The 13832-nt window shown below is 32.5% G+C and overlaps 1 protein-coding gene across 2 annotated transcripts; it reads right to left on the minus strand.

Annotated features, from left to right (window-relative positions):
- Positions 1 to 1523: 1523 nt before the first annotated feature.
- Positions 1524 to 13079, minus strand: LOC148604727 (uncharacterized). 2 transcript variants are annotated; one of them, XM_088549116.1, is made up of 6 exons: positions 12966 to 13071; positions 12177 to 12228; positions 9604 to 9765; positions 7082 to 7141; positions 3166 to 3228; positions 1524 to 2495 (listed from the first exon to the last, which is right to left on the minus strand). In XM_088549116.1, exons 3-6 carry the CDS (start codon positions 9651 to 9653, stop codon positions 2348 to 2350), a joined length of 321 nt encoding a protein of 106 aa, XP_088405242.1. In that variant the 5' UTR covers positions 9654 to 9765; positions 12177 to 12228; positions 12966 to 13071; the 3' UTR covers positions 1524 to 2347. The 2 variants fall into 2 exon arrangements, with proteins under 2 accessions (XP_088405242.1, XP_088405241.1); XM_088549115.1 differs by lacking the exon at positions 12177 to 12228 and having other exon boundaries at positions 12966 to 13079.
- Between the last annotated feature and the right edge of the window lie 753 nt (positions 13080 to 13832).

Genomic DNA, 13832 nt, shown 5'->3' on the forward strand with positions numbered 1-13832 from the left:
ATTGTATCCTGGCCATATAGTGTCATGAAATTCTGTTTGGTAGTGTCAGACTAGTTGCGACGAGAAAAAGAGGAGCGATGGACGGACTGAAGGACACATACACATTTGTTAATACCCCAAATAATAAATCCCTAACTTTGTTGCTTGGGATATACATGTATTTCTGACAAAAATTACAAAGTCTAACTATCACCCAGTTCCATAATATTCCAAAGTTCAACTGTCACCAATTTCCATAATATTTCATAAAAATAAAAATTTTGGCCCTCCACATGTTCATCGTGTGTAGAAATATCCTGTAAAATATTTTAGATGTAGTTCAAAAACAGTACGAGGGGATAGCTGGACAAGCCATATAGCTCTATTTCTGAGTCAAATGACTAAGTGTAACTATCACCAATTTCCGTAACATTTCATGAAAATCAAAATCCTTTGGATCTGCACACCTTCATTATGTGTAGAAATAACCTGTAAAATATTTAAGATGTAGTTCAAAAACTGTATGAGGAGATAGCCGGACAAGCCATGATCATGTGAAATTGGGATGGCTCGACGGACAAACAGATGGACGGACGCATGGACATACAGTGGTAAATTAATATGCTCCCGACAGTTTGTTGCGGGGGCATAAAAAACCTTTAATATTTGTGATTAACTAATCTATGCTTTATTGTGATTCTTATTTCCATACATCTATTAGTCCTAGCACAATATTGTTTCCAGATGATAGATACAGAACAAATCAACTTGTCTTTCCAGACTTTACTTTAGACAATACCAAATGGTTCCAAGTTCATCCGTCCCTTACTGACAATTTTATTTACATAATAATAATGTATGACAAAGGTCATCACACTTAGTGTTACCAGGAGTCCACGATTCGAGTGGAAATCAAGAATATGATCCAAGGATATAGACAAGACAGGAAAAACAGACACACACAACAAAGAACAAGAAATGACCAAAATAACATGTATAAATAAACAGAACCATATAAGCAGCTCAGCCTCTACTAAAACCTGTGAGCCTGGACAAGGTGCATTGCCAGTGTCTTCTGCTTTTCTAGAAACACCTGCAAAAATGTCAAGTCTGGGGTAAATAAAAGAGGAAAGCAAAACTACGACAAAGTGAACAAATCAGTTCTGATGGAAAAAAATGCCAAATCAAATTAGATCCTTTCAAGTTTTCACTGCATATGGTTACAAGAATAAACTGTAAAAATTTCTTTTTTAAGTTTAACGTTTTCAAGTCTTTTACCTAGAATATTTGTGAATGTTCTAGACATTCCATGTAAATCCAGCCATTTCTGCTTAATTGTCTTTAAATTAAAGTACCGGTAAGTCTTTAAAACAGTAAAACTGGTACATAGGAGATTTTTTTTGTGCAACCACTGATTGATGTTCGTTGGAGCAACATATCTTGAGGATTTGTGTGACTACTATACTGGTTATATAATAATAAATTATCTCAGTTCTCACTTCAATAACATAATAATAATCTCTAAAAGACAAGAAAATGCTATGTATTAAAACATGTTTATTTATAACATGTATGTGAAAGTGCTGATATTTAAAAAAAATCAGAAATAGTAGAATACATTTATAAACAACTGTTGTTATTAGGTATTAAACATTTACATTAATTGCAACAGAAGACATTATATATCTTAAACAATGGTATTCATTAAATAGATTAGAAACAAGTAAAAACATTTGACAAAGAGAAACTTGAAAAGTTAAAAAGAGAGATAACTCTAGGAAAACTATTTTCCTACAAACTGAAGTTTCAGCCTCTTAAAAGTTCATCATATCTTTTGTAAACATTGGCCATGTTTTTCACTATGAGACAGAAATATTAAAAACAAATATTGAAGTTAAGTTAAAAGTTGACATTGTTTGTGTACTTAAAAAGGCACAAGTACATACTCTCTGACTTTCTACAACAAATTTTTTTATGAGTTTTACTTCCTTATTACTTCTATAAAAATCTCTGATATCATTGACAAGTGATCTTTTAACATTTAATATTCATCAAATTTGAATTGCTTACTGTGTTCCAAATTAACATCCAATGTAAGTTGGCAAGCTTGTCCTTCAATTTACATACATTCAGTTACTATGGCAAGTTGTTATGTTTTTAAATGACAAAATTTTTCTGAAGGAACCAGTCTTGATAGATTTTATAAATACATTAATGAAAGTTTTTGACACAATAAATATATTTTAGAATTTTGTATCATAAATGATAGGTCTTGAGTATGTTCTCCATCTAAGTTGTAGAATCATAGCTCTGTTTGATGATCTTAAATGACTATATGATTTTTGATTAGTTTTTCTTTCAAGAACGATTACTTCTTTTTTCTTCTCTTTTTCTTGTGTCTTTTCACACTCTCATCACTACTACTGGAATCAGAGGAAGATGAACTTGATGATGATGATGATGAAGACGATGAACTGTCTGATGAAGACGATGAACTACTACTGTCACTGTCAGAGCTAAAAATAAATGAAAGTACGATTAAGTATAGGTCTTTAAAAGAATCTGGTAACTGTGTAAAAGTAGAAAAATGCACATCAAAACCTCACTGACCTAAATAACCATTAAATATATTTTCATATAGCATACTTTGTAAAAACAACACTATGTGATTTCAGCCTCATAAGAAAATAGGATGTCACCCATATACATTTCTAAAAGAAAGGTACATGTAAGTACCCCCACCTATCATGCTCCCGCCCCTCTGCCCCTATTGAGTACCCCTTATTGGCCTTAGTGCCCATTTACAATTATCTGAATGGTCCTTTAAGATTTCCTCTCTTGTTAATAAATTACCCCAATTCAATTAAGAAGTGTCACCTTCATTAACTACATCATCTCGTAATTATCCCTCAGGTAAACCTCAGGTAATTATCGGTGATCAATCAGCTGACCTGGGTTATCAAATAATGATTGACAAGTAGAAAAAAAACCATGCCTCTTCTCTGCGCCCCTCTAATTTCAAATCCTAACTAGAACACTCTACATTATTGTATAAAATTAAGTGAAAATTTGATGTTGATAGTTTTATAGATGTAATTAAGTCTGATTCTTACATTTACACATGATTTTACTGTGTTTTTTTCTGATTTTTATGAAGAGTTACCACTGTAAGAAAATAAACAATACCTGTCACTGGACGATGATGAAGAGGACGAGGAAGATGAGGACGATGAACTAGTACTCCTTGACCTGAAAATTGACAAAAATGTAACTGTACAAATACCATGCAAGAAAAAAACATGCACAACATCTCCATGAAAATCTTTTTATTATTAAATGTAATCTCAATTAGTGTAATGGGAACTGCTGAAGTAGAATTGTGATTGGCTCTTACAAATACATGTATGTTATCAATAAAACTTAAATTCATCTGGCATATCATTGTAATCATGGTAACTAAGAAATAAAGCAAACAAAAACATTTCAAGCATCAGAAAATAACATTAACTGGAACTTAACAGTGTAAGCAGTTACATGTACATGTATACTATCAGCCATATCCTACATGTAACATGATGTATCTGATTGTGACAGACTGATTTGATTTGTATTAAATACTGGAATATAAAATAGATATATTATACCTAGCCTAATGATTCAATAGTTGATATGTTACACATTAACATATGACATGAAGGTATTTACTAATTAGGATTTATGTTATTCATGTTATGTGCATTTTGTTGTGCCCCCCTCCTCTTTTGCAAAAGCGAGGGAGTATAGAATTCAGCTTTCCATCTATACATCTTTCTTCCTTACGCCCATCCAAAATTGGTTTCCGGAGTGAAATTTTTGAACACCTTCATAGAATTTAAACAAAATTGGATACTTGAAGGCTTATGGGGTAAAGAAGATACCCATTGATTTTGAGATCAGTAGATTAATATAATTTTGGGGCGAAAAATAGTTTCTGGAGTGTAACATTTGAATGCCTTCATAGAATTACACCAAACTTGGATAGTTGTCAAAGGCTTATGGGGTGAAGAAGACACCTATTGATTTTGGAATCAGTAGGTTAAAGGTCATCGTCACATGGACTTAACAAAATGTAATTCTGCATTTTGCAATATTTCATGAAATTTTTGTTGCAAGGCGGGGGACTTAGAGCACTGCTTATGTTACATGATTTCATCTTATCTGTTTTTTCATGTTAGGCATTTACTTTTTGGAAAAATATTCTGAATACATGTATTATCACTACGAAGTGTGTTCACAAACATCTATACTACCAAAGGGAAAGACCGATTTCTTTGAGCCATATCTCCTCTGAAACCATACACGGTCGAATATATTTGTGACATGTGGTATATATACACATGTATGTAGTGTTGTGTACTTCCTAAATTTGTCTTTGAAACAAATCTTTTTTCTAGGGAAAATTTGCATTTTTGTGAAAATATTCGAAATCTGAGACTGTCATTGGTCCGTGTGTTTAATACGCTTTTGCGCATGCTCAATCGACGTACAGTCCAGATCATGTATACATGTGTTTCATGAGTATTGTCCATTTATTATTTTGCTTAATTAAACAACATCCACTGTTTTTCTGAGGTGCAAACTGTCCAGACATGGAAAAGCATAGAATGTGTTGAAATAAACATTCCCCCTTCTATGTGTAATCATCTGCGCCCGAACTATTGACCCCTCCCCCTTTTTATGTGTAAACAGGCATGACTGGTAAACCCCCTACCCATTGTTTTGAGTAAATATTGAATTATTTAAAAAATAAGAATTCATTATGCACATTTTAACTTGGGGGAGCAAAACTTTCAAAAAATTTTAAAAGGGCGTCCAACCCAGCTACCCTTCCATACCATACCACACGCATAAACATTCAGTTGAGTGTCCGTCTGTTTGTCCATTTGTCTCCATGCATTTTCAATTTGATAAACAAAACTTTGTACAGTTGTTAAGCACACAAATACATGTCAGTTTGATTTTGAGCAAGATCAAAAAAAATTTTGGATTTAGCAAGAGACCACTTTGATAAACTACTTGAAAGCATTATTAGGTGTAATATTCTGCAAAATAATAAGACAAAATACTAGCAAGTAGCCAATTCAATTATTAAAAATTTACGAGCTAACAAATTCCAGTTTGGCCAATGGGGGTTGATCACATATTTGTATAAACATATAAAAGGGTAATTACGGAGTGAATGTGCATCTGAAAAAACTCATGTGATACATTGAAAATAACCGATATCATCGAACAAGGTTTTAAAGCTTATTTTGCGTCTTGATCTTCAACAATGAAAAAAGTTAACACCTTCAATCCAGATCAAGAAGGTCCCCTATAACATGCACATTAGCAGAATTCTTGATAAAATAAAAATCAAAGTGACTCCCTTACTGCCCACTGGCCATGGAGTGAATATATGGGCAAGGCCTCAGGATAACCAGCTAATAGCACCAGGGTTTTAGGTAGAGATGTGTCTGAAGCAGTCAGATTGGTTATTGCAAGTGTATTTTAAAAGCAGTTTTTCCTCAATGGACCATATCAACTTTCAAAGTCTCCTCTTTGCATTTGACAGTGTCGTCATCTTCGTCCTAAAACAGCTCCTCCCATACCCATGGGTCAAATTAAACCTGGGACCAAAAAAACAGCTTCTTAATCCCAGATTAAACTAATTTTTCCAGGAAAGTGCATTGGCATGAGGATATTAGGGATGCAACATTTAACTTCTGGGGCTTGTTTTTTTTTTCTTCGGTTGTTAAAAATATTTTGATCCTGACTTTGGAGAAAAGATAACTTGGTAAGGAATAGTTAAAAAAATAAGTAATGTGAATATATATAAAAAAAATAATAATTCGCTAACATGCATGAGAAAAGTACATATTTTTTTCGTGCTGTGTGCAAAAAAATAAATTTTGAGTTAAATGAAAACCAAGTCCTCTTGAAAGGTTAATGGTCAACTCCTCTTAAACCACAAAAAAAATTTGAACTAAACTATACACCATTGATGTATATTAGATGATTGTAGATCCTTTACAAAGATTACCCATTTTGTTTGGATTTGTCAAATTAGTACTGTGTCACTCTTTGTTCAATCGACCAGGATTTTGCAGGCATCCTCTAGTATTCATAATAAATCCCAGGTTTTATATTGTCTTTTGGCTCTCATAAATTATGTTTTATGTCAACTGCAGGGCAAACAGATTATTCTTTGTTTGAAAATTAAAGACATAGATATTATGTCCTTGTTTGGTAGTCAACTAGACAACTAGGGCAAAATGTATATACGGAGTGGCACATGAAAGAAAAAAAAAACGCAGAGATTTTTTGCATTAACCAATTAATTATACCTGATAACCACCAGAAATAACCATCAAAGTGTTTGTAAAATTTGCCTTTTTAAGACACTGACAGGTCAAATTTAGTTGAAATGTACTATGGAAAAATGACAGGAAAATTGTCCCGCACTCTTTCCCTATATATGCAGTCAAAAAATATCTACATCACAGATGCTTCAGGATAAACTTAAATAGTTTTTTGGTTGTTTTCTAGATGTACTGAATACGTTTTAGGCAAAAAATCTAAATTGGGGAAAATGATGTGCCATCCACTGCCTGATTCTTACACAGATTGGTAGTTAAACACTTGTTTCTGAATTTGTGCAAATAAAAAGAAAAATACATTTTTTTCTAATATGTCTGTCAACCCTGAAGAAGATATTAAAGATCAAGAATATTTACAAATATATGTATTAACCTATAGAACATTGTAGATTTGTTTAAATATTTTTGTTGTTGTTAATTTTGTATCCCCAAATGAGAAGCAAGTCATTGTAAGATACCATTAGTAAAGTTTCACGGTTATAAAAACATAACCGATATATAACCTGATGTGTAATATTATTTATTTTTACCAGTTACAAAAGAAGTAGAACATCACAAGCTGCTTTACCTACAAAATGTTTATTCACAATAAAAAAAAATTATAATTGAGCAAAATTACATTGTTTGCAATGTACATTATATAAGGCACATTTTTTGGAACTGTACATGCACACATATGTATAGGTACATGTGTTTTCAATTACCTTTTCTTTCTCCTTTTCTTCCTATGTTTTTTCTCAGGTTGATTTTTAATCATCTCTTTCCTGAAATTTAAAGTTGAAGTCAGCTTAAAATAGTATCTTATGACAGAGTCCAGATTAAAAACCTCAAATATAACATTTTGTATAAATGGTGGTGAATTATCAAATGTTCCATGTGAAATCAATTTTCATAAATTACATGTGAAATAAATTCTCCAATTTCATTCTCAGACTTTCACCCACCAAAATGTCACAACTGAAAAGAAAGATTTGCATATAACAATAAAATATTACGAAAACAGATTTAATGAATAGAATAATCATTTAGTTATGAATTTTAACCAAATATTTTCACTCATGCTGAAAACCCTTAGGGCTATTCGAGGAAAAAATGTATAAGGGTGTTGGACAGCATCCCATAAACAAGAGGCTCCCAGGAGCTTGAATTGCTCACCTAGTTAAATTTCTGCCTTTCAAGGGCAATAACTCTAACAAGGAGTTGTCCAACAATTTTGATTCCATGAAGACTTTGGAAGGAATTATCATAAGGATTATATCATCGATTGAAAGTTTCATTCTATCTATTATAGGTTTCAAGATATTGACTGAAAAGTGATATAATATGTAATTTACTGCCTGTCAAGGGCAAAATAACTCTTACATGGAGTCGTCTGACAACTATGATCCCTTGGACACTTTAGACTTTTGTAGGCCTGATAATAAGGATCATTCGGCAATTGAAAAAATATTGGTTGAACCAAATGGTTTTATGGAGATATACATGTATGCAAACAACTACTGTCTGACCCCTAGGCCTAAAAAAAAAATATGTGTTTTTGGTAACCCGACCAACCCTAGTTTGTGCCCCTGACCCTAACTTTTTTATGGCCTCGGCAAAAAAAAAAACAATTCTGTCACCGATTTTGCATTTTATAGTATTTAAATCACTCTCCAGTGTGGCGACCCATTAACACAGTAAGAACGCTATGGCGAAGGCCAGTGCGAGTTCAGTATTTGCATCAAAATTGCGAAAAGTTAGCACTTGGAGGGTAAAAGCCTACTGATCATAGTACTTTGATTAACCTTGATTCACTTATGATCACTGGGGCTAGGACTTATTCGTATTCACGATTTGCACCCCCTCCAAAAAAAACCAAAAAAACCTACTCACCTACCATAATTTTTAAAAGGGTGTTAGAGGAAACACATATTTCAGGCCCTATCTTCTATTTTTATTAACGACATCCATGTCTTTTTATCCAATCAAAAATCCAAACACTTATTTTGTTTAGAATACTCTATAAAAGAAAAAAAAACTTTCATTTTATCCTGTACAGTAGTTTCTGAGGAGAAGATTTTTGTAAGTAATAACATCAAAAACTACAAAAAACGTCCAAAAAGGGCAATAACTCCAACAAGGGTACACATTTTTTCACCAAACTTTGACAACAGACACATCTCATCATGCTGAATACTTTTACCCATGTAAGAATTTGGTTAAACCTAACGGTTTTGGAGATAAACGTATATGCAAAAATCTGTTGTCTGACCCCTATGTTCTATGTTTAGTAATGGCGGCCATGTTTTTTAATGATCAAAAATCCAAATGATCATCTTGTGCAGGATATTCCAAGAGACAATCATCTTAAATTTCATCCAAATCCATACAGTGGTTTCAGAGGAGAAGATGTTGAAGACATTGTTAACGATGATGATGAGGATGACGACAATGAATGCCAAGTGATGGCAATAACTCACATGGCCTATGGCTAGGTGAGCTAAAAATGTATGGATGGGGGTATTTCTAGACATACATACTAATTCTTTGCTATGAACATTAAATTTTTATTCTATGGGTGGTGGGGTATAAAAAATGTGTTGTCAAATCCTCCCATACACATTTTTCCTGGAATAGCCCTTGGAGATTCAACTTGTGCATAGTACAAGATCCGCACACTTGTAAAATCTAGGCACTTTTTGTCATTAGTGATCATATTAAGGTTATTCATTCTTCCCAATAATTTATCAGTTTCAAAAGGCAAAAATTTTCCTTTTCCTGGCAGGTGGAGTTGAAAATGAGAAAAGTCTAAGCCAGGGTACTGAGATATAATTATTTACAATGAAGTTGCCCTCAATATACAAACTTTACCATGCACTCACTTTTTTTTTTTAGGAAAACACTACATAGCTTCTCATGATCATTGCTTTTTAAAAAAAATTATAGTGAGGGTATGGTAAATTTTGAATATTGCGGGCAACTTCATCGTAAATAATTACATGTATATCTCATGTACCACACAGTGATAATTAAAATGCACTTTAAACTGCTATGAAGGTGTAAAATGCCATGATTTTGAGCAACAAGCCAAAATATCGTCAGTGAATTTTAGTTACCAGTGGCATATATTACAAATCATGATGAGGGCAACATGGTGCTGGAAGATGAAGACATGGTCTAGCATCATGTTACATGTACATGTAAATTGTTCAAAGGATACCTCTACTGATTTTAACTTAAAACTTGCAGTTTCATTTCTTTTTCTTGTTCTTCATCTTTTTTCATCTTCTTTATCATTTCTTTTGTTCTTGATGGACGATGAACATATTTCCTTTTCCCTGTACACTCGTAAGTAAAATGCCCTTTCACTAAACATTTCTGACATTTATATTCTTCTGCACTTGGTTGGCTGAAATGAATTTGGAAAGAATTTGATTTCTGAGGGTTTTAAAATGTCTCTAATTTGCATATCATGCAGTGTATATGTACAAATGTATAAGTACCAATAATATACATTAAATTGACATGCATTAATTCATTTAAGAATCGATTTTAATTTTTGACCAGATCATGCCAAAAACCAACTTAGGGCAGTTCCTCATGAACTGTGAAGTGGTTTAAGTGTAAACTGCCCAAAGTTAGTTATACAAGTACAATCTGGTCAAAAATTAAAGACAATCCTTAAATGAATGCATGTTTATACATTCATTTATAATGCAAAATTCAAAGTTTGAAGACATAGTTATTTTCCAACAGGCAGGCATCCAATCTTGTTAGTCAAGTTTTTCAGCTGAACAATTGAGATGTCTGCCTGACCTCTAGGTAATCGGTTATTGCATATTAAATGAATCATAAATGTATGTGTCATGACACCGAGCTAAGTTATCATAGATTGGGAGAAATTCATGTAGCAGACAATTTTGGAAGACACATAAAAAATGAAGTTGAAAATCAAGAAATGTTCTTGAAGACATATAATACTGAACTCATTTCCTAGTTGATGTGCAATACATGTAATAGTGTATTAAATGAATATCAGGAGCCAACTTATTCCCAACTACATGTATATTATACATAGTACCAAAGAATGGTTAAATTTGCAAATTTATTTACAAATCAGCATTCCCACTGGTTTTTGCAAATGGGGGTACATGTACCCCCTGACCTTTCAATTTGGGTGTACTGAGGTTTTATCGAGGGTATAAATGATCATGAAATCAATGTCATGTGAAATGTTTTGTCATTTTGTATTTCTTTTTAGCAATGTTCACAGTTGAATAGAATAACATATACATTTTAATACATGCGATGGTCGAAGATACCTAAAGCAGCCAATGAAACTAACCGATATACTGAGACTTTATTATTTAAAACGACTTCTGCGATTGGTCTTGGATATCAGAAGAAGCCAATCAAATCGCCCGATAAATTCATACATATTTTACTTTCACTTTAGATGTAAATAAAAATATTTCCAGATAGCGATGTATTTTGACTATGAAAAACGGCACGGAAGACCTGAAATTTAAACACTGGAAACTCATTAAATTAAAAATAGGGCATTATTATTGTACGTGCATAATTTTTATTGTAGGTGAAATACATACTGCAGCACGTGAATGGGCATGCTGCAAATGTACCTACCATCATACTGATGTTTCCAAAAAAAAAAAACACTAGCTCTTTTTATAAAAATATCAGTACCTTAGTATATGCATAGTTTGTCTGTTCTTTATGCCATGTACATGTATGAAGTGAATATTTGTCTAACCTCATGCTACACATATTAATGTACCTGAGCATTATCAATAAAGTTTACAATTAACAAGTGTACAGTTGTATACCATTAGTTCTCTATAGTAATGTTATTCGAGTATGAATTTGAATTAGTCATGGGTCTCCCATGATGATTTTCCTTCACTTTGAATGGTAGATTTAACACAAAACAACATTTTTACTCTAATAAAACTATTTCTATATTTACCACAAAAGCAGCATGTTGGATGTATTACCAACTATATTCAGTATACTTATGGCCAGAAAAAAACATGAACATGTGGTGTGTGCACATAAAATTGGAGGCTTAATAACAGCATCATGGCAGCTTAATTCTCAAATGAAAACCACACCAGTCTAGGAAATATTAGCTGTCTTCAATAATTAAAATACAAATTGAATCTTATCCTTTTCATAAATAGGGATGGTCAAAACATGGCACCTGAATGTTAACAAAAACGATGTAATCAGCTTATCAATACCCAGACAATTTGACTCAAGACTTTTCAGACCATGGCAACTCCCAGTTCCTTACTATTTTGACCCATGACAATACAATGTAAGTGAATACATAAGGAGAACAAAACCTGTATATCATGTCAAAGTTAACTATTTCGAAAGTTAATAACAGGGGTGAAAAAATTATGAAAGGCTTAGGTGTTTTAATTCATGTTTCTTCGGAAGAGTTTAAGGTTTCACCTTTCTCATGTTATATTACATGATGAATCAAATGTAAATTAAATTAATTGATTGCATATTACACACCATGGCCTAGATGTACTATGGCCGAAAAGTACTGTGGCCAAAACATTCTATTGGCCAAGATGACTAGAAAGCAAGCTCTGATCATCATTGTTCTTTGTTGAAGATTTCTTGACATGATTTATCTGTTAGTGGCGATTGGTTTTCATGATTTTCCATTTTTGATTGGTTGCTGAGTGTGGAGTTATATACTGAAGTTGGAAATGCCTTTTAAGTTGTTTGCATGCAGTTATAGCACATAAATACATGTATAGGAAAGGTCATCATGATGATATCACTTACCCGTAATTTGGTTTTGGTTGGCAAAAAATCCTTTGAATGGCATGGGCATCAACTTTAAATAATAACTTTTTTTATTTTTCAAGATAATGGAAAAATTCTTTTGGTTCCCTATGCTGCTAATAATACTCATTTTATACATGGAATTTATAAATAAATATTCAGTAAATAAACTGTATATGAGCACAAAATTTTTAAAATAATTTTATATGAAAATATAGGTTTACATATAAATGTCATTTCAAATTTATTTTTCAAGTAAAAGAGTTAAATTCACATACAAAGTACATTTGTATGAATTAATATATCTCAATGAAACATTTTACAGAACAAAAATAACAGTTAAAAAGTTTTGAAAATTTGGATTCTAATCATGTAACTGTCAATAGTTTATTTGGTTGTTTATTTACCACAAATTTGATACTAAATGATATGCACAGACGTCACTAATGAGATTGGCAAACTTTCTTATGTTCATGTATGTTCCACCACTTTGGGTGATTTGGATGATGATCCATGTTGTGATGTTTTGATCTGATACTTTGAGGAGATTTAGGTTTTGTCACCGAACATAGTGATACAGTAGCACAATAGATGGTAGGTGTAGTGTTTGAGGTTAAAGCACAAGAATCATGTGTTGTAAAGGAAGACAGCGATGCACTGGTGTACATGTAGGTGCGACTATCTTTATACATTGAATAACATTCTCTCTTCTAGTTCTACTCGCTGTTTCAGATGTAGAAATTCATCTGTTTTCGAACAAAATTTACTTTGTTACACTGAATATTTTACCTTTTTCGGAATGTTGGTGGTCTAAATGTGAAAGACGTCATATTTCACGACTACAAGTTGTTTAATGTGCAAGAAACGTTTTTGTTCAAGGGTGGATAACTCCACAACTTTCTAAATTATAAACCAATAACGGCGAAGATATTTCCGAACTAATTTTTCATTTAAATCCAGATATAATTAGATTTCATCTGTTAATTCGCTGAAACCATATTATAAAATGCCGCTTAGAAACATCGTAAAAAATCAGAATAAATTTCATTATCAGCAGTTCAAATTCGCTTGCTTATTAGGTGGATGTATATGCAAAAAAGGGGGGACTGAACCCGTATGCTTGATGTACAATGTTATTGTATCGTTTAGTGTCTACCCTTGGTGCCGTCTGCATTTTCGTAATATAGATTTAAGATGGTGCATTAGGTACGATGAGGTCTTACATTTTGTCGATAAAACATTTTATAATTTCATATGTGCACTTATTATTCCTTGCTATATAAGTGCATTATGACGGTCGGATATAGTTTGCAACTCTTTTATTTTACAAACCCATATTAAAGAAAACTATCCTCCATCACCTGACGTAACACTTATACGTACATGTTACCCTTACCATATATGTAATAATATGATATTTAATTAGAAAAAGTGAATAACCAAAATTAATCATGATCACGAGTGCCGAAGAACGCCCAGATTTAGGAGCTAAATCTTCCTGAGTTCTTGGCTTGAGTGATCATATTTTGGTTTTATTCACGATAACCGTTAGTTATCCTATTTATTACATATATATCCTCTATTATTCATTGCAATGTTCAGCATGAATTAAAACATTGTGAACAGCGTATTAATTGATATTCGTGTTATGACGTT

Source organism: Perna viridis, chromosome 10 (genome assembly GCF_037379345.1).
Source record: "Perna viridis isolate PV_CMFRI_1.1 ecotype Kerala chromosome 10, ASM3737934v1, whole genome shotgun sequence".
NCBI classification, from domain to species: domain Eukaryota; kingdom Metazoa; phylum Mollusca; class Bivalvia; order Mytilida; family Mytilidae; genus Perna; species Perna viridis.

Coding starts and splice junctions, on each gene's coding strand:
- LOC148604727 (XM_088549115.1), bottom strand. CDS start 13,006: ATGACGTCTTTCACATTTAGACCACCAACATTCCGAAAAAG. Junction 3,229..7,081: donor AAGAAAAGGAGAAAGAAAAG/GTAATTGAAAAC, acceptor GTCAATTTTCAG/GTCAAGGAGTACTAGTTCAT. Junction 2,496..3,165: donor TCATCATCGTCCAGTGACAG/GTATTGTTTATT, acceptor ATTTATTTTTAG/CTCTGACAGTGACAGTAGTA.